The 25,430-nt window shown below is 40.3% G+C and overlaps 1 protein-coding gene across 4 annotated transcripts; it reads left to right on the top strand.

Moving 5' to 3' along the window:
* Positions 1 to 25,430, top strand: GABPB1 (GA binding protein transcription factor subunit beta 1). 4 transcript variants are annotated; one of them, XM_075575594.1, is made up of 10 exons: positions 2 to 323; positions 10,380 to 10,487; positions 12,106 to 12,273; positions 13,793 to 13,987; positions 14,988 to 15,099; positions 15,409 to 15,525; positions 17,781 to 17,972; positions 18,467 to 18,582; positions 21,044 to 21,100; positions 22,792 to 25,430. In XM_075575594.1, the coding sequence occupies exons 2-10, from the start codon at positions 10,380 to 10,382 to the stop codon at positions 22,942 to 22,944; spliced, it is 1,218 nt and encodes a 405-aa protein (XP_075431709.1). In that variant the 5' UTR covers positions 2 to 323; the 3' UTR covers positions 22,945 to 25,430. The 4 variants fall into 4 exon arrangements, with proteins under 4 accessions (XP_075431711.1, XP_075431709.1, XP_075431708.1 ...); XM_075575593.1 differs by having other exon boundaries at positions 3 to 276; XM_075575595.1 differs by lacking the exon at positions 2 to 323 and adding an exon at positions 8,759 to 8,882.

Here is a 25,430-nt window from a genome sequence, read left to right as displayed (position 1 = left end):
ATATCACCGAGACAACATCTCACAAATAAGATGAGGAATAAAGCGATATGATTAGCGTTGGTGGCGCCGTGTGTGTAGGGAGAGAGAAGGGGAGTGATGCGTCCCTCACAGACAGGAACAAAAAAAAATAGTGCACATCCGCGCGCGGGGGGACTTTTGTGCGGGAATTTTAGGCGCCGGTGAGACGGCGCGAGGAGTAAATAGTCCCGGTGCGGCTCCACGGCGAACAAGCGCGGAGGGGGGAGAGTCTTCGCCGTCACGCACACGGCGGGCACGGTAAGCACCGCCGGCGCTTTGTGGTCGGGTTACCGAATCTTTTCCAGGTCAGTGTTGGGTGTCGGGGCCCTACCGGATGTGGAAGTTGATCTCTTTTTGCTGGGTTAGAAAAAAAAAATAATTCAACTTCCCCCGGAACCCAGAGCATCCGAACGATTTCCTGTTGATTGCGTTATAAGCGGCGGGTTTCCGGGGATACGGGATGTGGGGTGTCGGGCGGTTCCCCCGGGTGGGGATGTTCCGAGGGGCTTGAGACGGGCGGGAAGGGGCTGCCTCGTGTGCAGCGGTGAGGGTGATGGCGGCCTCTGCCCTCCTCCTGCCCAGTATCTCCTCACACGGGGCGGGATGGGGCTGCCTCGCGTGCGGCGGTGAGGAGGGTGGAGGCCTCTGCCCGGTATCTCCTCACGAGGGGCGGGATGTGGATGAGGGGGATGGCGGTGAGGGAGGCCTCTGCCCTTCTGCCAGGTATCTCCTCACACGGGGCGGAATAATAATAATAATCGTAATAAGTCTTCTATTCGGGAGACTGTACGAGAGACTCGCGTTTCTGATGTTCGGGATAAAATGTAACGAGGCATCTCTTGGTTTCATAAATATGTTTTGTCCTTTTCAATTCATGGTAGAACACACACACACACACACACACACACACACACACACACACACACACACACACACACACACACACACACACACACACACACACACACACACACACACACACACACACACACACGTATTCTACCATGAATTGAAAAGGACAAAACATATTTATTTCAATGTGTGTATGTACGCACACGTTTATACACTGGTGTGTGTGTGTGTGTGTGTGTTGCTTCACCTTAGGAAGAGAACTCTCGAAACCTGTTTTTTGTTATATCGTTGGTTAAAAAATTAAAGGTTTCGCCTAATACTTATTGCAGTACTCATTTACTCTGCGCCGCAACTGAAAAAAATAATTCGGGTGTCAGCAAAGCAACACATGTAATAGGAGAAAACAGGACAGGCACTTCAAGATCCTACGGTGAAAGTTATTCCTCAATGTTTCGACTCCCAACGTTCTCTTGATAAAGGCTCCATTGGGAGCTGAAACGGTGAGGAATACATTTCACTTTTGGATCTTGGAAGTGCGAGTCCTGTTTTTATATGTATGTATGTTTATATATCTATGTATCCATGGGTATGGATATTCCAGGCAAAATGTGACACAGTGCTTATTTGCATGTCATTTCCCAGAATCCCTTGCAGTGGGACCACTATGCTAGGTGATGGTTGAAAGGCAGGGTTGCAGACCTGTCCGATACGTGAATGTGCTCACAAGTGATATTATTTATTTGTGTGTGTGTGTGTGTGTGTGTGTGTGTGTGTGTGTGTGTGTGTGTGTGTGTGTGTGTGTGTACACGCACATGCAAACAGAAGCCAAAAATAAGCACTCTAGCATATCCAAAAATACAAAATGTATTAAAGCAACTTCACAAAGACACAGCATGGAATTTAAAATAACATGAGACAAACCTTTTAATATCTGAACTGTCTTCGATGGTGTATAATCAGTGACAATGCATATCTGACAATAAGTCTAATAGTGTAATATGCTGCACTGGTGGAATATACAATATAAGAACTGATCACATAGGTTCCAGTGAAAAAAGTTGTTTCACTTTAACCCCTGAGACACGACCGGTGTGAACTATTATACGGGGAACGTCCCCGCTAGTGCTGAGAGGGCGGCGGTTACTTACATGTATAGATATATGTAAGTCCTAGCTCACGCAATGTGTGTGTGTGCACACGCTCGGCGCTTAGATAAACAAAAAATGTATACTTTCCAGTGCGCTCAACTACCCGCAATGCCCCGCGCGCGCTTACATACAGGACACCCGACGCTCATGCTTGGAGCGCTCTCCGTATAATATATATATATATATATATACATATATATATATTTTTTTTTTAAATGGGACAGGACCTAAAAAAGTTTAATAATTTTTATTTTCCCATGAGAGCCAAAATGTTGAGTAATTAAATTACACTTGTTTTTTTGCATTTTGGAATGCCTGTTCTCTTTTTGGCTATTCTACCTACCTATGTAACCCTATATAATCATTTTGTGTTTCTAAATTGGTGAGTGCTCTGCTGCTGTGAGTAGGCACACAAGGACTGAAGAAAAATGTAAATGTTACTTTTATGTCTGAAACACTTCTTCCCATTGTGTTATTTGTATTATTTATGATTGTCATGTGTATTACTGCTGTGAAGCGCTATGTACATTAATGGTGCTATATAAATGAATACATACATACAATCAAATGATTGTTTTGTAATAAACTATTTTCATTTGTCCTGGTGTGCCTGCTCCCAATCTTTTCCTGAATTCCAGTACTTTGCGGTTTGCACCCAGACAGGATGCCATCTTTAACAATGTTTTGGTCAACAACTTAGACCTTGGGGGAGTTTGTGTTAGTGATTAGGATTAGTAGTGGGGGTAATGCTTAAATGTTTTTGGTTTTTCGATGAACCAACTTGTACTTTAGAATGATTGAAGTGTATAGTTATATTGGGTATTATGTTTACATTTAATGTTTTTTTTTTTTTTTTTGTGAGGCGTGTTTAAGCTTGAAATAAACCCTTGAAGAGCAAGGGTCTGGTCTGTCAAATTTCACTCCTTCGGGGTGAGACCAACTCGTTCATAACTTTTCATGGAGTTTTTGTCTAATTCAAATGTTTGTGAGCCCCAGAAACTCACTTGAACCTTGTTAAACTAGCTCTACAATACATGGTCTATGAATATGGACAGTTTGCTGTAGACTTGAATATGTGTAATGCCATCCATTTACATAGCACTTCACAGTAGTAGTACATGTGACAAAATAATAGGAGATCTAATAGGAGTAAACACTTCAGACAAAAGTAAACATTTGGAAAAGGAGTCACTGCACCCCTATAGCTAGGTCCCCAGTGGCCGCGACAGGGTGCGTGGCGCACACAAGGTACGGCCCTCTATGGGGCCGGCCTCAGTAGCTGCCTGTGTGCCCCAGCGCGATGTCCTACCACATTTAGCAGACAAGGATTTTGTCTTTGCTAGTGGCGACGGAGCAGTCGTCACGAGGACGAATCTGCCGCGTGACGTCATGGCCGCGCCCTCACCATGCCTCTTTATCGCACGCTGCCTGGCGTCCACCCGGTCGTGCTGCTGCCCAGAACGAGCATCACGCGCACACGACGCGAATAGCTCTTATTTTACCTCTGTCTAGAATAATATTAAAGTTGGCGACAATATTATTTTTATAATTCTCTCAAAGCCTTACATAATTAAATATAGCATCGCAAATGCTTGAGAATATGCTACAGGTATAATAGTGTGGGTGGAGGAGATCTTGGTGCAGAGATAGGTTGCAATCTGCTGTGGAAGATACATTTACACAATAGGTTTTCATGTTCAGATGGAAAGATAGTCCAGGCAGACTCAGTTATCAATCAACGACCCAAATGAGCGAGTTTTTGGTTTTATGCAGTTCAAGAAAATATATTGTTTATGGAAATCATACACTTCAACAGGTGAGATTCATTAGAATCAAAGAGTATCATTAAGGTTGGTAATCGGCAAGACTTGACAAGCTTGATGCTTTTGGAAACCTTTTTTGCCTTTGGCACAGGGAGGATTATTACCAATCATTGAACACAAAATAAATTGCAATAAATGAATGATCACTTTGCTGCTATCGGTGAATATAGGACTTGTAGACCATGGTGTCTATGTTTTGAAGTCGTCATTTTGGCACAAAACCAAAACATTTCATGCTGCACCTATATAGCAAAGAATTTTGCAACAATTTTTCCCCATCTGCCCCAGCTTGAACCTCGGGGAGTGTCAGTGGGAGAAGTTACATGGTGCGCATATTATAATGAGATGCATCACATTCTGTGTTTCTGTGCACCGTCCTTTTTCCCTTTTACAGTATTTGCCCCAGAAAATGCTCCATCTCTGAAGTGGCTTAAGTCTCTAAAATTCTGCATCCGATGTAAGAAACTTCCTACATACCGCCAAGCTCTGCTCCAAATAACAGCAATATGTCAAAACAATATGTTTACTGTTGATGCATTGATCCTCATATGTGCTTGAAGAAAAGGCTGCCCTGTTTATCCTAATTATCAGGGACAGGTATAGCACGATTTCTAGATGTCAGTGCATTTTCCTCTGTAGGAAATCTATTGGGATGGGAGTTTTAAAACCAGGAACATCCCTTGGGGCTCTTCAGTAATTTGGCTCTTTGGCTGTCTGCTCATGCCAAGTTCTTTGCTATTACTCAGTCGGCTAAATGCAAACTTTTACTCTGAAACTGTTAACGTGCAGATGTAATCAATGCTTACAAAAATCTTGAAGTATATTTAACTTTTTTTGTGTGTTAAAATTTACATTTAAACATTTTATTGAATGCCAGTTCAGAGATGTTTCATAACTTGTCAAAAAAGAAAATCTCATATATTTGCTAACCTCCCCAGCAGCTCAGGCTATGGGTGCGTGAATGGTTTATCAAATGTACTTAGGGCCTCCTTATCCTATATACGCCAAAGTGGCAGTTTGGACTGTTTCTGGCCGAAAATCCCTATTGAAGTCGGTGTTTTATTTTTATTTTGCCGGGAAACGGCCACTTTTGCATATACTGTATAGAATTAACCCGATAATCTTCGACGTTAATTTCTGTTACCTATCCACAAATTCGTCAAACACATAAGAAAATATATGTAGGACAGGTTTGCACATGCAATAAAAAATAAAATCTTGTGGGATTCCCAAGATTCGTCAAAAAAAAAAATTTGTTTGCGCATGTCTTGACTTACACCAATAAATAAGATTTGTTCAGCCTAGCAGGGCTCTTGTGCTTATATGCACTCTTGAGTCCAAATAAACTAGTAGTAAATCATCGCCTGCTAAATAAGGGGGAGTTTTTACTTTCATTTGAGGTCTCTTATAAGTTATAACTTACTGGAGGGTAATTCAACTCGGAGGTGCAGCTCTTTTAACCAAAATGTTAATTTTATTTCTCTGTAGCCTTTAGGCAAATTATATAATTCTGAGAAGTTTTAGCTATTTCTGCAGTAAATGTTCTTTTTCTGATATCTCTCTTCTATACAAAGTCATGGGAAAGTGTGTCCACTACCAATTAAGCGATTACTATACCATGACAAATTTCCCTAGCCAATTCCAATCTGGCTTTCGCCCCAAACACTCCACCGTAACTACCCTGCTAAATGTTTGCAATGAAATCCAGTGTGGAATGGAACAGGGACAACTCACTGGTGCAATATTCCTAGATTTTGCAAAGGCTTTTGATACTGTTGATCATGCTATCCTGCTTAACAAACTCCAGAGCTCTGGAATAGGGAAGCATGCTTTAAACTAGTTTCAGTCCTACCTATCAGGTAGATCCCAACATGTGCCAATCTCAGGCTCTAACTCCAACCCCCTGGATATCACCTGTGGTGTCCCGCAAGGCTCTGTTCTGGGGCCCCTACTCTTCTCCGTGTTCATCAATGATCATCCCACAGCTTGTAAGGAAGCTTCAATACACATGTATGCAGATGACACAATCCTATATGCACATAGCCATAGCCTCTCCGACCTTCAACACATACTTCAGTCTGACTTTTTGTGACTCGAAAACTGGATTTCCCAAAACAAACTGTTTTTAAACACTGACAAGACTGTAACAATGGTATTTGGGACCTAGACTAAAATTTTAAAGCTTTCAGTGACTGAGCTCCAGATCAGAACCAACGCTACCACCACCCTAACTCCTGTTACTAGTTTTAAATACCTGGGCATATGGTTTGACTCCCACTTAACATTCGGGATGCACATTGATACCCTGACATCCAAAACCTATGCCAAACTAGGTGTACTTTACAGGAACAAATCCTCCCTGACCCTGCTGGTCAGAAAGCGTATCGCACAGCAGATGCTAATGCCAATTATCGACTATGGAGACATAGTATATGGCTCGGCACCCCAAACCCACCTTAGCAAACTTGACACCCTCTACAACTCAATTTGCCGTTTTCTTCTCCAATGCAACTACAACACACATCACTGCGAAATGCTCAAAGAACTAGATTGGTCATCACTCGAGTCTAGGCGCAAAGTTCACCTTTCCTGTCTTGCCTTCAAATACTTTCTGGGCAAGCTACCCGTCTATATGAACAATCTCCTCACCCCTACCACATGCAGCACTTATCATCTGAGATAAGACTCCAAAAGACTGTTCATGGTCCCAAGGCTCAACAAAGTATCCGGCCGCTCCTCCTCTTACCATGTACCCCAAAACTGGAACAACCTGGAGTCTCTCACATCCACCACCAGTTTAAGTTCTTTCAAAACTAAAGCTGTCTCACACTTTAATCTGGTCTGCAACTGTTTCATACACCTATAATATACATCTTCTTTAACTGTGCATGCAATGTATTGTATATTAATGTATACCCTGTTCATTTATGTAACTGTTTTTGTAACCATGTATTATTTGTCATTTTAACTCTATGCCCAGGACATACTTGAAAACGAGAGGTAACTCCTCAATGTATTACTTCCTGGGAAAACATTTATTTAAATAATAAATATTGCAAACCAGAGGTTCTTATATTGTGGTTGTGCTCGCTGAAATGCATCACAATTTGCTTCAGGTATCTTTCACTCCGTGGCTTTACTATCACTGTTGATAGCTGATGTTTAGATCCAGGTCTTGTATTTAAAAAAAAAAAAATTGTGGATATGTATGTATACTGTATGTGTGTATATATACTGTATCATCAATATAGAAGTGTGGTGATTATTAACATTCAAGTGGTCTGCAATAATGAATAATTTGAGACCCTGATGCATGTTAAATTGAAACAGCTTGCCTGCCCATCTCTTGCTTAATCTGACAAAATACAGATGTTAGTGATGTCGTCTCAGCATTCCTCAGGGCATTTGTAATGTTCATTGGGTGTGTCTGTTGAATATCATTTGGGATTACATAACATCTATATAGCAATGTGGAAATTAAACTGTGCTTGAGGCATTTTCTGTTGAGTAAGACATTCTTAAAAATTTGCGGGCTGACAAAGCCTAAATACTCCCGAAAAGTGATAGGTTGTAAAAACTATTTTTATTTCGTATATAAAAAAATTGTTATTTTCAAAGGAGCAATCCAAGCCAGATCGTGGTGTGTTTTTTTTTTTTTTTTTTTTAATTATTTATTTTTTGAATTCAATTTATAATTACGTTTTTAATATACTGAGCATCCTGTGATTTCTATATCAGGTTTAGCCCACCTCCCCAGCAGTGCAAGATCTTTGTAACACTTTCCTATTTGTGGTCCTTTGTTGACAATATTCCCAGCAGTTTGAGCTGTAAACTGTAACAATAGATAGTTACCATAGTAATGTAAGGCCTAGGTCCCGCTGCATCCGGCAGCGCACGCGTCACTCACCAGACCGGAGTTCCTTCCGAGCCAGCCCCAGTTCCTCCTACCTGCAAGGCTCGCTGTGCACTGTGACGCGTCAGTCGGCAGGGGATACACGAGGATGGTGATCCCAAGCGGCGACGCGTCACATGGTCTCGCAGTGAGCCAATGAGGAGGGGAGCTGTCTGGAGCTGGAGGGAAGTCTGTGCGTCTCTGCAGCCGTGAAGCGCCCCCCACCTCCTCTCTTGTGCCCGTTTCGCAGACTGACCCTGCTCCGAGAGGGGGATGGGGGGGCTCTGGGAGTGTGAGGGCTATGGGGCTCTGGGAGTGTGAGGGCTAGGGGGCTCTGGGAGTGTGAGGGCTAGGGGGCTCTGGGAGTGTGAGGGCTAGGGGGCTCTGGGAGTGTGAGGGCTACGGGGCTCTGGGAGTGTGAGGGCTACGGGGCTCTGGGAGTGTGAGGGCTACGGGGCTCTGGGAGTGTGAGGGCTAGGGGGCTCTGGGAGTGTGAGGGCTACGGGGCTCTGGGAGCTTGGCCCCCTGCAGACGCACTTATCAGAACGCCCTCCTGTCTCTGTGTGTTCTTCCTACCTACCAATTAGATTGTAAGCTCTTCGGAGCAGGGACTCCTCTTCCTAAATGTTCTTTTATGCCTGAAGCACATATCAGTTATTTGTATTATTTGTTATTTATATGATTGTCGCGTGTATTACTACTGTAAAGCGCTATGTACATTAATGGCGCTATATAAATAAAGACATACATACTACATTGTTGCTGCGGCTATAGTGCGCTCGCAACACAAACAAATTCATTACCTTTCCCAGTCCGGCCATACTGGAGGCGTGGCAAGATTGGGAGGAGGCAAATTAATTAGAATTTTCACGCGAAGGCCGCGTCATGTTTCCGTTTGAACCAATGAGGGTGAACCAGCCTGGTGACGTCACGGCCATGCCTCCCTGTCGCACGCATCAACGGAGAACAGAAATCGCTTGGCGACAGCCACACAAAATTATCGCCAGGACTGTCACAAGTGCGCGCACTGTCCGCAGCCTTACACTGACTGAAGGATTGATTTGAAACTGAAATTCAGCCATTTAGTGAACCCGGGGAAACAGGATTTTGCTTATCTATCATGGGAGAACTAATCGATTGGCAGTTTATGTAATTCATTTCAATGAAGATGATCAAATGTTGCATATATTAAAACAAAAAAGGATTTTATTTTTTTTAAACTGTTTTGGGTTGCCTCTTTAAACTTTCCTTGATTTAACTAATAACAAAATTGTTATGCTAACATTTTTGTGCGCATATGGAATATTAGATCAGCAGTATCCTAGACAACATACAGAAACTAGACGGCTTTCAGGTATGGTTTTTTTATGTGCTATGCTATTCTTACAGACTGTAATCATGCAAAAAATGATTAAATTGGCAAACAGTATTTGGATATGTGTTTATATTAAAGCAGAAAAACAATGAAACCTCTATCCATACTGCTAGAAAAGCAAAAATAATAAACCAGTTGGCACACCATGAAACTGGTGATTTTTTTTTTTTTGCATATTTATGGATAGTACACCCATGGGATGCCAGAAGCCAACAATACATATGTGATATTGTTTTAACTTACCACAGTTTAATCGTGTGCTAGCTGGGTTACTTTGTGTTTGATATTAAAGCAAGACTGCAGGTTTGATTAAAATATATTTAATAACATCGCCGCATACACTGATATATTACTAATATATGTGTTTTTATTTGAGGGCATGTAGTTTTGCAAATGTAAGTCTAGACCAGTGTTGTTCACTCATGGTTCCTAGGAACCTTTGGGTCCCTAAAGGGTCCCTTGGAATTTTCAGGTCATTTGAAAATTGTACCAAATACAGAATAATTTGACAATGCATCTGATATTGGACGCACTATTAGAGAGTGTCGGGGTTCCTTAGTACGTCTGTGATCAGATGCATTGTAAGGATCCCCAACTCTCTAATCACATGCATTGTATCAAAGAGGGCTGGGGTTCCTTACAATGCATCTGATCTCAGACGCGTCGGGGTTCTGCCGAGTTCCACAATATAATTATAGGGTTCCTTAACCAAAAAAAGGTTTAACGCCACAGGTCTAGATCAGGGGTGCGCAAACTGGAGGAGAGGATTTTTTTTGTGGGGGGCACGGTGGTTATAGAGGCCCTGCACTCTTCCCCACGGCATTTAAATTAAATACCGGGGGACCGCGTGAGGCCTCTGTAACTCACCTTGCTTCGGGTGACGCGTCGTCAAATGACCCATGGCGTAATTTGACACCGTGTCGCCATGGCAACACGACATGTAATGATGCTGCGGGGTCACGTGATGTGATGTCACATGACTCCACCGCATAATTTGACACTTGATATAAGATGAGGGGGGCGTGAGCAGTGAGGGGGGCGCACGGCAAAAAGTTTGTGCACCCCATGTCTAGTCCACAACAGCACTGTGTGATTGCTAGTCATTCAAAATAAATGCATCATTTATAAATAACTTGTGCAACTTGTACAGTATTATCAGTGTTCAGTATTATCAGTGTTCAGTATACATTTTCTGTAGCGATTTCAAACATCCAAATAATGAATATAATATGTAATTGACCCACCTGTGTACGTTCTGTTTGTTTGATTAGATGTCCCTGGTAGATCTGGGAAAGAAGCTTTTAGAGGCTGCACGCGCTGGTCAAGATGATGAAGTCCGTATCTTAATGGCAAACGGAGCCCCTTTTACCACAGATTGGGTAATTTACTACTTTTTAGGAACACTGTCTTTATAATATATTTTTTTTTTCAGTAACTTGCCAACTAGTTAAATTGCCATGACTTATCCTTTATTTTCCTAATGTAGATTGTGTTGCATGAGGGTAACTGTGTGATCACATTCTTTTGTCTACATTTTCAATGTTTATTTTGTTTAAAAATGTCAAATTTGTGAAGATGCGATGCTTGGATCAGTAGTCATTTAGTAATTGTGTAAATATGTTTTACTTCTACCATTGATGTTGCAGAATGGATTGCTCAGATAAGCTGGAGATACAATAGGCTTAATCAAACCTTTGTAACACCTCTTTATTTTGCTGGATGTGTTTAATATGTAGAAACGAGGGCGGGGGCTTGAGTCCGCCTGCTCTTTGTATGAGAGAGAATAACCAGCCGCAAGACGCCATCCTGGGGTCAGATTATATTTCAACCCTAGACCTAGAAGGCTGGCTAGTAGATGGCATCGTTTTGGATTGACGGAGCCTTTTGCTACCTGGGGCTCATTTTGCTCCTTCAGAATCCCTTTGTTGTTTCCCTGATAAGACTTGGATCGAATGAACCTCTTGACCGCGTGTTGCAAAGTCTTTCTTCTACAGTGCTTGGCGTGATTCCCTTCTTCTCCGCATCTATAGCAGAATACGAGGCTAGTGTCTATCAAAGCAGGGGATCCCATTTAGTTCATTCTCCTCCTAGCAGGCATTTCTCATCTGGGGGTCCACCGGCATGGCCTCCCATCTGCATGAAGGCCATAAGTTCAGACATTCTTCTGAGGGTTCTCACTTTCTTTGTTAGACCCAATCTGCGCTTATCTTTCATGTCGAGCACCCCTGCTCGGGGCAGGCCTTCCTCCACTGGCCGAGCCTCAGCGGAGCTATCTCCCGATCCCCATCGACTGCTAGCTGATACGCTCTTGTTTGATCTTACACTGGGCGACCATAAGGCTATTTGTTTTTCTTCATCCCGTATTTTCATCAACCATTCCAAGAATTTAGGGAGCGTTCCTTTTTCTTTCCCTGAGTCGAAGGTATAAGGTCATTATGTCCCCCCTTGTCTCAACTGCTCTATTCGGGTGTGTGTGATCAACCTTGTCCACCGGGAACCCATTCTTTCTCCCGGCCCTCTGAAGGGCCACTTCTAACCACCATGGGAATTCCGATTCGCCCCGCGGTCTGTGGCTCCAAATGTACTCTCTAGGGCCTGCAGGTATTAAACGAGGTCCCCTTTACACAGACTATGTACTAGCCGGGATTGTTCCAGCTACCTCCTGTATGTGCTGCTCTGTCCGGCTGGGAACGTTCTGCTACTGCGCTGTATCTCTTGCCATGCTCCTCAGGACTAGTCCTCATTCTCTCTTGCACTCTGCACGTCTCTCCTGGATCACGTGCTCCTCCCAGCCTATATCTCTTGTAACTCCTCTCTCGTGATATCATACTCTCAATATCCTGTGATCTCAGTCCTTTCCATGCTTCACAGCCATTGGATGGTGGATATGTCCATCAATATGTTTGTGTGTCCTTAAGAGTGTTGCACATTGAAGAAATAATAATAGATTACAGACAGAGGATGCAAAGTGTAATTATGTAATGGTTGTGATTACAGCTTGGAACATCCCCGCTTCATCTAGCAGCACAGTATGGTCACTACTCCACAACTGAAGTGTTACTTCGAGCAGGAGTGAGTAGAGATGCCAGAACAAAGGTTGACAGAACCCCACTACACATGGCTGCAACAGAAGGCCATGCAAACATAGTAGAAGTGCTACTTAAGGTGAGCATTTGTAAAGGGGAGTTTACACGTGAGTGCTAGAGGAAGATGTATGTAAATAGGCTTTGCTGTGAGTTTCCATTTTACATGATGATACTGTGGAGAACATAGGCCTTAGTTAGGGTTGCCAGGTGGCTTCTCCAAAAATACTGGACACAATGGTGAAAAGTGTGACGCGCTCGACACACAAACATATACACACACACACACCTCTTTCCGTTCCATGCTGTTTCCTCCTCTCCCTGGTCCCACCCCAGGATTCCTGACACCTCCTCCTGATTTGGCTGCATTACCCAACAGCAGCTAATCAGGATAGAGGAAGCTGCCCAGCTCCCTAGGAGCAGCCATGCTCTCTCCCTGCGGCCCCCAAGCCAGTCAGGTCACTATGTCCAGAGTGGTAATACCGTACACATACATGTCCAGTATTGCCTCATTTTTACTGGACAGAGGGTCCAAATACAGGACAGTTCCGTTCAATACAGGACACCTGGCACCCCTAACCTTAGTGGAGAGGTTTTTTTTTACAATTTAAATGTGTTAAATGTAGCTGGACCTTATATTTGCTGCAAGGATTAAAGCAGCAGTCTGGGCTGTTCATCATTTTACTATTGTTGTATTTAATTTTTTACTTTCAAGAGATTTGTTCAGGAGATCTAAACGTTTGAAATGTATAATTGGTTCAAATGGAGCTCTCCCCAGAGATCTCTGCAGTCTAAAGTTTATCATGGTATCCTCCGCTTAAAAAAAAAAAAAAGGATTTCTAACACTTTTTTCAATAAATGCAAAAACACCCCAGGAATTTACTCATCAGGTTGTAATTATTTATTTATTTCTAAAATATTTTACCAGGAAGTAATACATTGAGAGTTACCTCTCGTTTTCAAGTATGTCCTGGGCACAGAGTTACAGTAAGACAAATAATACATGGTTACAAATACAGTTACATAAATGAACAGGGAATACATTATATACAAGACATTGCATGCACAGTTAAAGATAATATATCTTATGGGCGTATGAAACAGTTACAATTAACTGACCCTTTATGTGTTGGTCTGGATAACCAGTTGGCAGGGCATACTTGTCTGTTTTACTGAGACTAACATTATTTATGCACTTGCTATTGAGTTTTGGAACTCCAGGATAGCATTGTAGCATTCATTCCACACTGTGGATTGAATGCTACGAATACAAATTTAGTAAGAATAAAATCTAAATGTTTTCTGTCATGATGGGCGTTTATTCCCCCCTCCCCCTCCCCTCAAAACTTTGTATAACTATTTGTTTTAATTGTCAAAATCAATTTGCATCGAAACAACGTTACTGTTGTAAGAGTCATACACAGATTTATTTCATGTTTGACTGCATAGTATTTATATGTGGAGTGCAGGAAATGGAACCGTAATTGTGCGGCAGCATAATATTCCTGGTGGCAAGCATATGAAATGTCTGCTTTCATCATCTCCGACGGCGTTCCATTCAGCAACATCTTGCCTTCTGTATTGATGTAATTTCTTTCTAGCATGGTGCGGACATCAACGCCAAAGACATGCTGAAGATGACGGCTCTCCACTGGGCGACTGAACACCATCACCATGAGGTGGCTGAACTCTTAATCAAATATGGAGCCGATGTGCATACCCAGAGCAAGTTTTGTAAGACTGCATTTGATATCTCATTGGATAATGGAAACGAGGACCTTGCAGAAATACTGCAGGTAATTTTCAGTTCACAACATTTCTGAGTTTAATCTTAAACACGCTATTATTTTAGCAATTTTTTTATTTCAATTTTTAACATTTGATTGAAGCAGGGTTTCTTCAGAGCGGAACCCCATTAATTTCAGTTCCGGGGAACCTCTGCTTCTAGAGATAAACCTCTGCGGGTGTGCCAGTAGCCACTCAGCTAGCAAGGATCACATAATGGCGGCTTTTCAAAGCTTTCATGCAATGTGGGCCAATAGGAAGCCGTGATGTCATCCGGTGTAACTTCCTATTGGCTGACGTGGCGCGGGAGCTTTAAACATGGGGGAGATACAGACCTCTGTAGGTGCCGGTATCTCCGAAAGCATGGGGTCCCAGGAGCTGAAATGGGGTTCAGTTCCGGAGACCTCTGCTTCAATCCTGTGGTAAAAAAATAAAAAAATATTGCAAACAAATCACCAGCTTTGATTGCTCCTTTAAATATAGTGCTTTGCTTGACCAGTCTCAACTGCACTGTGGCTCTCACCCTTGCTGCTCTCACCCTTGCTGCTCTCACCCTTGCTGGTCTTTTACAGCTTCACCTGTAGGCATCATAAAAATTACATTGTTTTTCATGTACCTGCCAAACGTTTTTTCAAGAATTATATCCACATAGAAAGCTTTGTAAAACACAAGTATAGCATTTTTGTATAAAGCAGTCTTTTTGTGCCATGTTATGATTCTAGTTATCAAGTTACATTTGCAGCATGGGCTGCTGAAATGTACACATTAAATTAACAATTCTTATTTTTGTGGACCTTGTAACACTAGTGCTAAAAATATCTAATTTTTGTGTTTTGTGATATTTGCAATATAATAGGAGTTGCCATTAGAATCCCTCTTTATTTGTGCATGGGCAGTGAACCTTTCTGAAAGAGTTCTTCTCTGTGGTTCACTCTACAGATTGTAGTCTTCTGTATGTATTTCTGCTGATTTTAGAACTTGAATCAAACCTCTTGTTTCTTGATTTTCTAGATTGCAATGCAGAACCAAATAAATACCAATCCTGAAAGTCCAGACACCGTGACGATACATACAGCTACACCGCAGTTCTTCATTGGACCTGGAGGAGTTGTAAATTTGACAGGTTTGGTATATTTATCAGAAGCTTAACCAAATGACAAGTCATTTGATATGAAACCAAGATATGCATAGATTTCCTTTACATATTAGCAAGATTGTTTTCCTAGCTGTGTTATCCGAAGTGCAATGTTTGCACAAATTAATTTTCTTCCTGATTTTAACGAAGTGCACCAAAGTCTAGATTTAGAAAGCTCTTACAATTGCATAACTATTTTTCGTTAAACTACTTTGATCAGTTTATTTGTTTCACCTTGTAATCAGCAGCTGTTCATTTAAACATGTGTGAAACTTATTTCTTTGTTATTGTTCATAGATGACAATGGTGTGTCATCTACACTACAGTTTGGGAATTCATCAACATCAGTTCTAGCTACGTTAGCTGCATTAGCTGAAGCCTCTGCTCCTTTGTCCAATTCATCGGAAACACCAGGTTAGAAGCCATGTATATATTATGCCTACTTCCAAAATGAAAGGGGGCCTGTCTTTGTGCCTAGGCCTCGTCCCCACTGCTCGCTGCTGTGGGCACGGCGTGTACAAGGTATGGCCCTCTATGGGGAAGTCCCCTGTGTGTGTGTGTGTGTGTGTGTGTGTGTGTGTGTGTATGTGTGCGCGTGCGCGCACAAAGCACGATAGCGTGACCACCTTTCACAAAGACGAAAAATGTTGTCTTTTGGCGTGGCAGCCGAGCGATGGGCATGGCAGTGGTTTACCCAATGAGGGCGAACCAGCCATGTGACATCATGGCCGCGCCCCCCAACACACCTCCCTATTGCGAGTGTGAGGGCATACTTAATGCATACTTTATACATGAAGGAACATTTTACATTTTAATTTCCAAGACTTCATAAGAGCTTATGGTATTGCATTGTAACATGGACGGGTGTGACTAATAGTTTTAAAATATTGCGAGGTATAAATCATTTGTTCACCAGCCTTAACCCCTGTCATTCATTACCATAATGCCTTTTGATCTTATCACAAAGTTTATTTGAAAATCCATATTTGTATTTACATTTGACTATATTTTGAAACCTTTGGTTTCTAATAAACTTAGATTGCACTAAAATCCGAATTGTTCAAATCAAAACTGAAGGTTTTTTTTTTTCTCCATATTTCTTTGAATTCCATAATTTACCTAAACAAATGAATATATGATTACGTAGAATTATATATGATTTCCTCTGTTGCGCACTTTAATGTAGTTCCTGGCTCAGACACCGATTTTTTATTTTTGCTTACTCCAGTCGTGACATCTTACCAGAGTAGTTTTTCCAAGGTAAAAAAGTACCTTTAATTAAATGGATGGCAGTCATTTTAAATAATGGTGTAATTAATTGCAGAGATGAAAGCTTAAATCCGGGTAGCAATATGTCTGATCTAAGGTCCTGTGATGACGCATGAGGCAGGAGTTTTATATTTACTCTGTAGAAGGGAAAGCTTCTACTATGCAGTCAAAAAAATAAAAATAAATCAAAGGAAAGCTCAGATTGAACAGGTTGGAGTAGCCAGTCTTTGTGGTAGGAAATTGCAATACAAATTGTTACAAGACAACTTTCATTCTAGAATAATTTTAAGTGTATCATAGGATCTAGCAGATGGCATTTGACAGGAATGACTTTATGGTAAAATTATATAAATTGCTGTGCATATCTACATTTTGTTAAAGCAGAAATTCTACATACCCCCCCCCCCCTTATTATATTTTCTTGTGTATATGTCAAGCCTAAGCTGGCAATCATTTGGTGCTCCTGTTCTAAATCTGTACAAATCCTGCTTGTGTGCCTAACTAAATGGTCGCCTTCTAATTTTGTGCTGCAGCTGATATGTAACATTATATTACTAAGTGTAACACATTATTGTTACAGCTTTCAGACTAATAGACAATCTGCTGTTTGGAACACAGCAACAGATCTGTTTGTGATACTTTGTTGCCAAAGGGCAGAGCTCAAAAAGTGTCAGAGCCTGTTTCAAAGGAGGAAGTGGATACAACTTTCTAAATGGTTGCTGCAGTAAGCAAAGGATGATCAAGACATAAAAAAAATTCAATGAGTTTAGGAGTTTTTAAAAAAAAATAAAAAATATGCATACCATTTACAGAACTGATTTATTATATACTGCAGTGGTAAAATAAATGTAACCGTGGCAAAAAAAATTCAAAGATAATTTGTTTTCAAGCGGCAGGATCTTATTTTTTTTTTTATTACATAGTTGAGGTAATTTGTGCCCTTTTAATAAATCAGTTCTGTACTATGAGAAAATATTTGTAGCCTTTAAAATAAAATAAAACGCTGACATTTTTAACGTATTATACTATAACAAGCATTTTTTGTTTCTATAGCAACCATTTACAAAGTCACACTGACTGCAGAATACTCCTCTGCAGTCATTTAGTGCACCCCTGAGCCGAATCTTCGCCCATCGATTGGCAATTTAACCAATTACGTATCCTTGTGTGAATTATATTGATGCACATATTGAAGGGGAAATAAATAAATAAAAACCGGCAGCTTGGACTGCTGCCTTAAAACTTTGATGCAGTATGGTCTTAGAAATGATCGTGCTAATTATTTTAGTAGCTAAAGTGGGAAAGGGCTGCTTTTCCAATTTTATTGTAAGACTCTCCAGAGTGAAGCTTTTTCCCCAGAAACACTCTTTATTTGTATTTATATTTGCATTCTCCATTAGTTGTAGCCACAGAGGAGGTGGTGACTGCAGATTCCGTGGATGGTGCAATCCAGCAAGTTGTCAGCTCTGGAGGCCAACAAGTTATCACAATAGTGACCGACGGGATCCACCTTGGTAATCTACAATCGGGAATTTCGACCAGCGGGATGGTGGGTCAGCCGATTATCGTCACAATGCCAGACGGCCAACAAGGTAAAGTTAGAATTGTTCGCGTTTTAATGTTCGTGGAAAATTGTGACTACGTTGCTCCGCGTGTTACACTACAATTGTATTATCTGAGACCTATTGAGATTAAATTGTTTACCCAACATCACACCTTCACGTGACTAGCACTTAAGGTGCATTGTGGTTAGCACCGCTAATTAAATATAGCTCTCTGTATCTTCATGTGTGGCCCACACTCCAGCAGCCTGTTTTAATTGGTGGTCTGTGAATAAAGCCGTCATGCTTTTGTGAATCCTGGAGTATTGCATAAGAACGACATGTTAGGTAAAATTAACGTGTTTTTTTTTTTTTTTTAATCCACATTAACTGTATAATTAACAATATGATTTTCAGTATTGGATTCTTGAATAAATAAGTAATACTAACAATATTTTGTTTTCAACCGTGATGATCATAAGCAAAAAAAAAAAAACAGTGGTGTTCACCGTTTTAACAAGAATGTATTTTTTTTATTTTTTAAGTGTTGACTGTACCAGCAACTGACATGGCTGAGGAAACGGTGATAAGCGAAGAACCGCTGTCTAAAAGGCAGTGTATTGAAATCATTGAAAACCGCGTTCAATCTGCAGAAATCGAGGTAACTTGGTATCCATATTTTTGCAGGAGCTTCAGATGTATGAAAACTACTTCACAAACATGTGTAACCCCCATTACGGCTTGCGGTGTCCCATGCTGTAGATTCATTTTGAGGGTTAATCTGTAAAGGTTACAAACTATTGTGACTTGATATGTTTAATTATTTTTTAACGATTCTTTATTGTTGATTGACATATACATTGAAACAAAGCATCATATAAAGAAAAACATATGTTTACATCATATGCATGGGAAGTCATACAATATTTTGATTCTAAATCTTTAGATTCTCAGTCAGATCTGTGAGGCCTGGCTTCTTACACATCTTCTCGTATTTTTTCTCTTTACAGAAGATTATAAAATTAAAGGTAAAATAAGATAAAACCAACTCAAACAGCGATCAAATCTGATCGAATTAAACATACAGTACTAACATTTAAACAAAAATGTAAACAAAACCATGATGGCTTCTAAGGGGTTCCATAGGATATGTTTAATGTTACATGGGGCCAACAAAGGTGATATTAGAAGTAGATGATTGTATATTATATTTGCCTTCATTTATTACAAATATTAAAATCCATAGAATTAATTTTTTTGTAAAATGTCTTAATTGGGATGCTTAAAAATAATTAATAATGAAATGTATGTCATATAGTTTATTTTTCCTTAGTTAATGTCCTTGAACAGATCTAGTTCTTTAACGGTTTTATTTAAGTGCATAACTTTTTCTGAGTGATAAATTTAATTACTCAACGTTTGCGGCCTAATGCTAGTTCTCTTTTGTCATCTGATCATTTGTTCCTCTTTGTTGCGCAGTATGTGGAAGGAAGATACCTTATGAATATACATTAACTATGATTTTTCCATATACACGATGTGAAATCAAGTGCCTTCAGCTATCACAGGTGTGCGGTTCTTACAAATTATCAGCACATATGGGTGTCCTTCTAAAGTTCTAGCACCACTTTTTTTTTTTTTGATATCTATAAAACATATCTTAATGCATTCACTCCCGGAGAAGCTTGCAGTGCATTCTTCTGAAATGCTGTTGCAGGCCCCTCCGGCAGGAAATGTCTTGAACTTGTTTATCATTTCTAAAATAATATACAGTTGAAAAAATAAGTTATTTTGGTGTTAAACTTGCATTCCTCCTACTTTTTATCCCTGTGCTGTCGGTACAGTGCTTAATTGGCTGAATTTGTGGAAAATGAGTGCAGTTTTTTTTTCTTCTGTGTAACAATCTGCAATCCTTACTTGCATTGTATTGTATTGTGAGCTATTTATCTTTAGTAATACTGCAAACACATTAAACCCCCCTCTACAAAGTATTTATGACATCATTGAATTTTGGCAGGATATGGATAGATAGATAATAACTTTAGTATTGTTAGAGGACACTTGGACTATGAACGAGGATACAATATTACTGCTCAATAACTCCTAGGTCAGGGGTGGCCAACTCCAGTCCTCAAAAGCCACCAACAGGTCAGGTTTTCAGAATATCCCTGCTTCAGCACAGATGGCTCAGTCGAAGACTTAGCCACTGTTTGAGCCACGTGCTGCAGCAGGGATATCCTGAAAACCTGAACTGTTGGTTGCCCTTGAGGACGGGAGTTGCCCACCCCATGTCCTAGGTAGTCCATAATTAGCACTTGCAATTTGCTTTGAACAAACATTTTGATTTTCTACATTTCTGACACGTTAAAACAGCAAATGATTTAAAAAAAATAAGAAAATGTAAAAGACCAGTGTCCTCAGACAGGTAAAATATTGGACAGGATATTGAGCGCATTCAATGCTTCAAAGCAGTTCTCATGTCTGGTTCATGAACGGAGCATTTTAAATACACTGCAGAGCCGATTGGAGAACAGAAATGGCAAGATTGTAATGTACTGTCCAAATCTGTCCTGACGTAGATGGCAGGTTCTACCAATATATGAATAGATAGACATGGAACACATTTCAAATGTACACAGGGATACATTCTACTAACACGTCAAGCATATTGTGAAATCCTTTCTGTTTTTCGTACCGAGGAATAGATAACTATCGCAGAGCACCGAGATACTGTGTGTGTATCACACATACATGCTGGTCGTACAGCTGCATATTGCGTGACAGCCACACAATACATCTTGTAGGATCACGGGTTTGGTGTTTTCAGTTTGTTCGCTTATTGAGGTCCCTTCTGTAGCGTTAGAAATGGGCCTTATCTACCTGTCACAGTAATACTGCCTGTGACTACCTTATGTCAGTCATTAAGGATCCAAGGGCAAAGCAGCTTTCAGTTTCAAACATGGCTAAAAATAAGTGACCACTGTACATTTTAGAAGTCCATTTGCAGCCAAGAGCAGCTATTTTAGTTTTAACCTTTTATAGTTAAATGTTGTCATACTAAAGGTATTGTGTAGGTGCTTTAAACGTTTTTTTTTTTTTTTAACTCTTGTTTGATCTACTAGATTTCAGAAACTTCTGGGTCAGAAATCTATATTGTGAATACTCACGAGTACTCTCAGGTACTACAATATGTTTTACAGACTTTATATTTTATATTTCTGAGAGAATCTCAAAATAAACTGTCCCAGAGAATGTTTTGTGAATGTTGTGTTTTCTTTTAAAATTTTCAAGGCAATCACAGTCCTTTAATAGTGTCATGTATGTGGATGTGTAATCACAGGCATGGTGCTCACTGCCTCATTTCTCTTCAGTCACATTTATTTTGGTTTGTCTGACAACCTTTGATATCCATAGAGTTATTTTCCAGATAAGATATGTTGAAATGTACATTTGTTAGAACTGAGGCTGCTGTTACAGCTAAATAAAGGTCCAAAAATAATTTCTCTAGGGCAGGTGTGGCAAACTCCAGTCCTCAATGGCTACTAACAGGTCAGGTTTTCAGGATATCCCTGCTTCAACACAGGGTCTTTGACCTGTGCTGAAGCTGGGACTGATAGAGCCACCTGTACTGAAGCAGGGATATCCTACAAACCTGACCTGTTGGTGACCCTTGAGGACTGCAGTTGGCCGCCCCTGCTCTAGGGATTCCACAGTTCCATGTATACTTGCTTTACTTTTCCCTATCTTCTAATTGGAACAGCTCAGTTCTTTGCTAGGATGAATGTAGCACCCCCTTTTAGAGATGTTGGGGTGGGTAGATGGGCCAAAACTAAAATAATGGCAGCGGGTCAAAGAAGTGCTGCCTGTCTTAAAAATATATATTTATATATTATGGGGATATTTATCTTAACTCGACTTCTTCTCATATCCGTCCTCACACATCAATTGTTAGCACAGTGATTCCCAACCTTTTTTGTTTGGAGGAACCTTTGAAGTATTTCGAAAAATCTCGGGGAACCCCTATCTGGCTGACACATATTAGGTTCGACAGGGGTCAGTCACAACATTTCATACCTCACGAGCCACCTCTATTTCCCACCCTTTACCCATGTATTTTTCTCCCATCCATCTCACCAACTCTCCCCCCTCCCGCCTCGCATGTATTTATCCCTTGTGTCTCACTCTTACTCCCTCTTTTCCTCACTCACTCCCTCCTGCCCCCCTCTCTTCTCTCACTCGCCCCTACCTTCCGTCAATTACCCCACTCTCTCTCATTCCACCCTACAAAATACATACCAAAAAACCCCACCCCCAGGGGGGGGGGGGGGGGGTCTGTGGTCCATAGGAGAAACCCCTGAGACTGCTTCAAGGAGCCCCAGGGAACCCTGGTTGGGAATCACTGTTGGCATTTACATTTTGCTCAATTCCTTGCTGTTATCACTTCTTTATTGTTGGTGGGCCTGCAATATAATAACAATTAACTTTATTTCATATAGCGCTTTTCTCCCAACGGGACTCAAAACGCGTCACAATTACAGTATAGCGCACGGTACGCAGCACATAGGGTTTCTACAGGCACAGTCCCTGCCCAGATGAGCTTACAATCTATGTTTTTGATGCCTGAGGCACAGGGAGATAAAGTGACTTGCCCAAGGTCACAAGGTGTTGAACCAACCAAACTGGGAATTGAACCAAGTTCCCCTGCTTCAAAATAATGTTCAATAAATAGGTGCTATTAGTTTAAAAAAAAAACTTTAATGGAGCACAGTGAGGGCATTGAAGATCTGAATGGGGCCTTCAAGCTGTAGGTTGAGTATCACTAATCTTAACCCTACATTTAAAGAAAAAAATCTTGCGCTTACCCTTACAGGAAAGAGAATCCCTTCAGAAGCAACTTGATGATGCCAACCGTGATGCCCAGAGATATCGACAGCAGCTTTTCAAAAAGGAGCAAGAGGCAGAGGCATACAGGCAGAAGTTAGAAGCCATGACCCGGCTGCAGACTAACAAAGAAGCTGTTTAAGTAGCTAACTGGACTTCTAAAGTGATCTTTCATTCAAGAAGACGACACACTCCTGCTCTGTGCATTGTATTGCTACAGGCATGTGAGAATTCAGTCTGCAAGCAGGTCTCATGCCAGAACCTGTGACATGTATACAAGTGCTGATGTTACACACGTCAATCTTTGTGAAAAGTATTTAAAATTAAATACTGTACATAGTCTTTTTTTTTTTTTTTTATTTTTTTTTTTTTTACAGTTAGAACATAAGTTGATACTGATTTGGGAAAGATGCAGAAATAACATGAAGTCAACACATTTTCCAAATCCTTTCTACTAAACCTGAATATGATTTGTAAAATGCAACAGTTACAACAATAATGCTTATTTGGGCAAACAGTCTATAAAAACTACTTGAATCTGCAATTCTTTCTTTAAACAGATCAACGAGGCCTTTGAGCTTAACATTTCCCAGTGGAAATCTTTGTACAGCTTTTTATTTTGTCTCCTATTTTTATTTTCTTCTAATAATCAAAACTTTTATCTGTTTAACTTCCAAAACATCCAGGTAGATTGACATGTATATGAAGCTAATATTTTTTAAAAAGATACTTTTTTTTTGTACATACGCTGCACGTTTTTTTTTTGGTGTATCCTTGGTGCACATATCTTGCTTGGTTATCTTTCTACAATGGATGAGAAAATCATCAAAAACATAATTTAAAGTTATCCCAGAAGTGAGGTTTGATGCTGTCGCACTCTTCAAAGCCCAGTTTTGTAAAAGTGACAACTGGCATAGAATTTGCAGATCAGAGAGATGTCATGTCCAACTTCTACTGTGTATATGTATTCAGATAGCAGTGAACATTGATCTTCTATTGGCACATGCATCAAGCGCCGGGACTCGTTATAGAACCCGTTCTTGTGTTACCTCCTATTCAAGTCAAGGGGAGTTCACAGTGAAACGGGTTCATGAACCAGCACCGACACCAGATGCACGGGCGCCGTTGCATTTCATTTAGCATTTTACATTTAGAGGATGCTTCCCATATAACTGTTCAATGCATACATTTATATCTTGATTATTGTTTTTTTGTTTTTGTTTTTTTTTTACTCCATGAATCGGGATTTCAGTCCAAGAGGTGTGAGCCTCCCATGAAAACTAAAAATGATGAAAATTGTATTATTGTCACGACAGAATTGTAAATATGTATCCATAATTATGTCACATTTCTGTTCAGCCTCAATATGCAATCATTAACTTTTTTTCTTACCTTCCAGTTTTGTTTGTTTGTTTTCATACAAAAGACCTATCTATGCCTCCTGTTTTTTTTTGTTTTTTTGTATTTGATTTATGGAAATAATGTGATGAAGTGCACAATAATCACAACATAAAAGCTGTTTATTTGGAAAAGCATTGCTTTCTAATTGCAGTTTGGTGCTTTATGCATTTTGTTCTATCAAGGAAGAAAGTAAGGAAGGTCTTTCATTCTCACAGGGTAAAGCAGCCCCTGTCTGAAGAACATGGAGTGAAAATATTACTGCTGTGCATTTTCATCCCCATTTTGCAGATACCAATTGCATGGCGTGGTGTCTGTGTATTGTTTAAAATTACCTCCATCATTTTAACTTTTTTTGAGGGGCATGACCAGACCAAAAATATGAAAGAAAATATAAGAAATTCAGTATCCCTCAGGAACTCCAGAGATGTGCCACTATTTTGCATACAATCTCGGTGATCAAGCTGTTTTCTAAAATGTTACTGGAATAAGCTGTTATATTGTTGCTAGGTTAGTTGTCATTATGTATGAGGAAATTTATTAAAGATCTTAATTACAAGGGAGTTTACAATATTCAAAGTCATGTGCCTATGCCTCCTTTTTTTTTTTTTCTCCCCCTGCTCTTTAGAATTGGTGCTGTTTTTTACATTTATAATTATAAATAAATACTTTCCGTAATTATTTGCATTTTTTGGGAGCTGGAATTGCTGCCAAGTGTTGGGCCTTATATTTAGACGATATTCAGACCAATCATTTCATAATAAAGCTATTATGATAGACACTAGGCAGCATGCTGTATAAGGAGCAGAAGTGTCACATTAAAAAAAAAAAACAAAGTTTAAGGATTTTTTTTTTAAGCTGAGTAATATTGAATCATTACATTTCCAAATGCATATAGCGTGGGATTACATTATTCTTAAAGACTCCTCCAACCATTGTGTGTGCTATTTAGCACATCCGCTTTGCCTTAATAAAAATGGGTGTTCTAACTGCATTACTTTTAAATACACAGTGGCAGGATTTTTTTTTTTTTTAATGATGAATTCTGATGCTGTGGTCCACATCTGCTATGAATCTTTTAGGATTAACTAGTTTCCACAGGGATACAGAGATATGGGAATGTATGTATAAATCTGACGATGGGCCAAGTGAAGGTGCACTCATGGTAGATGCCAGACAAAGGTTTGCCAGTAATCTTGTAACAATAAACTTTCTACTTTTTGAAGACCA

The sequence above is a fragment of the Ascaphus truei genome, chromosome 18 (genome assembly GCF_040206685.1).
Source record: "Ascaphus truei isolate aAscTru1 chromosome 18, aAscTru1.hap1, whole genome shotgun sequence".
Classification (NCBI taxonomy): domain Eukaryota; kingdom Metazoa; phylum Chordata; class Amphibia; order Anura; family Ascaphidae; genus Ascaphus; species Ascaphus truei.
Note: the sequence above shows the minus strand (reverse complement) of the source record. Positions and strands in the feature narration are given on the sequence as shown.

Bases quoted from the DNA above. Each gene is read 5' to 3' on its own strand.
- GABPB1 (XM_075575594.1), top strand. From the start codon at position 10,380: ATGTCCCTGGTAGATCTGGGAAAGAAGCTTTTAGAGGCTGCACGCGCT. The intron at 12,274-13,792 runs GTGAGCATTTGT...ATTTCTTTCTAG, and splicing joins TAGTAGAAGTGCTACTTAAG to CATGGTGCGGACATCAACGC. The intron at 17,973-18,466 runs GTAAAGTTAGAA...TTATTTTTTAAG, and splicing joins AATGCCAGACGGCCAACAAG to TGTTGACTGTACCAGCAACT.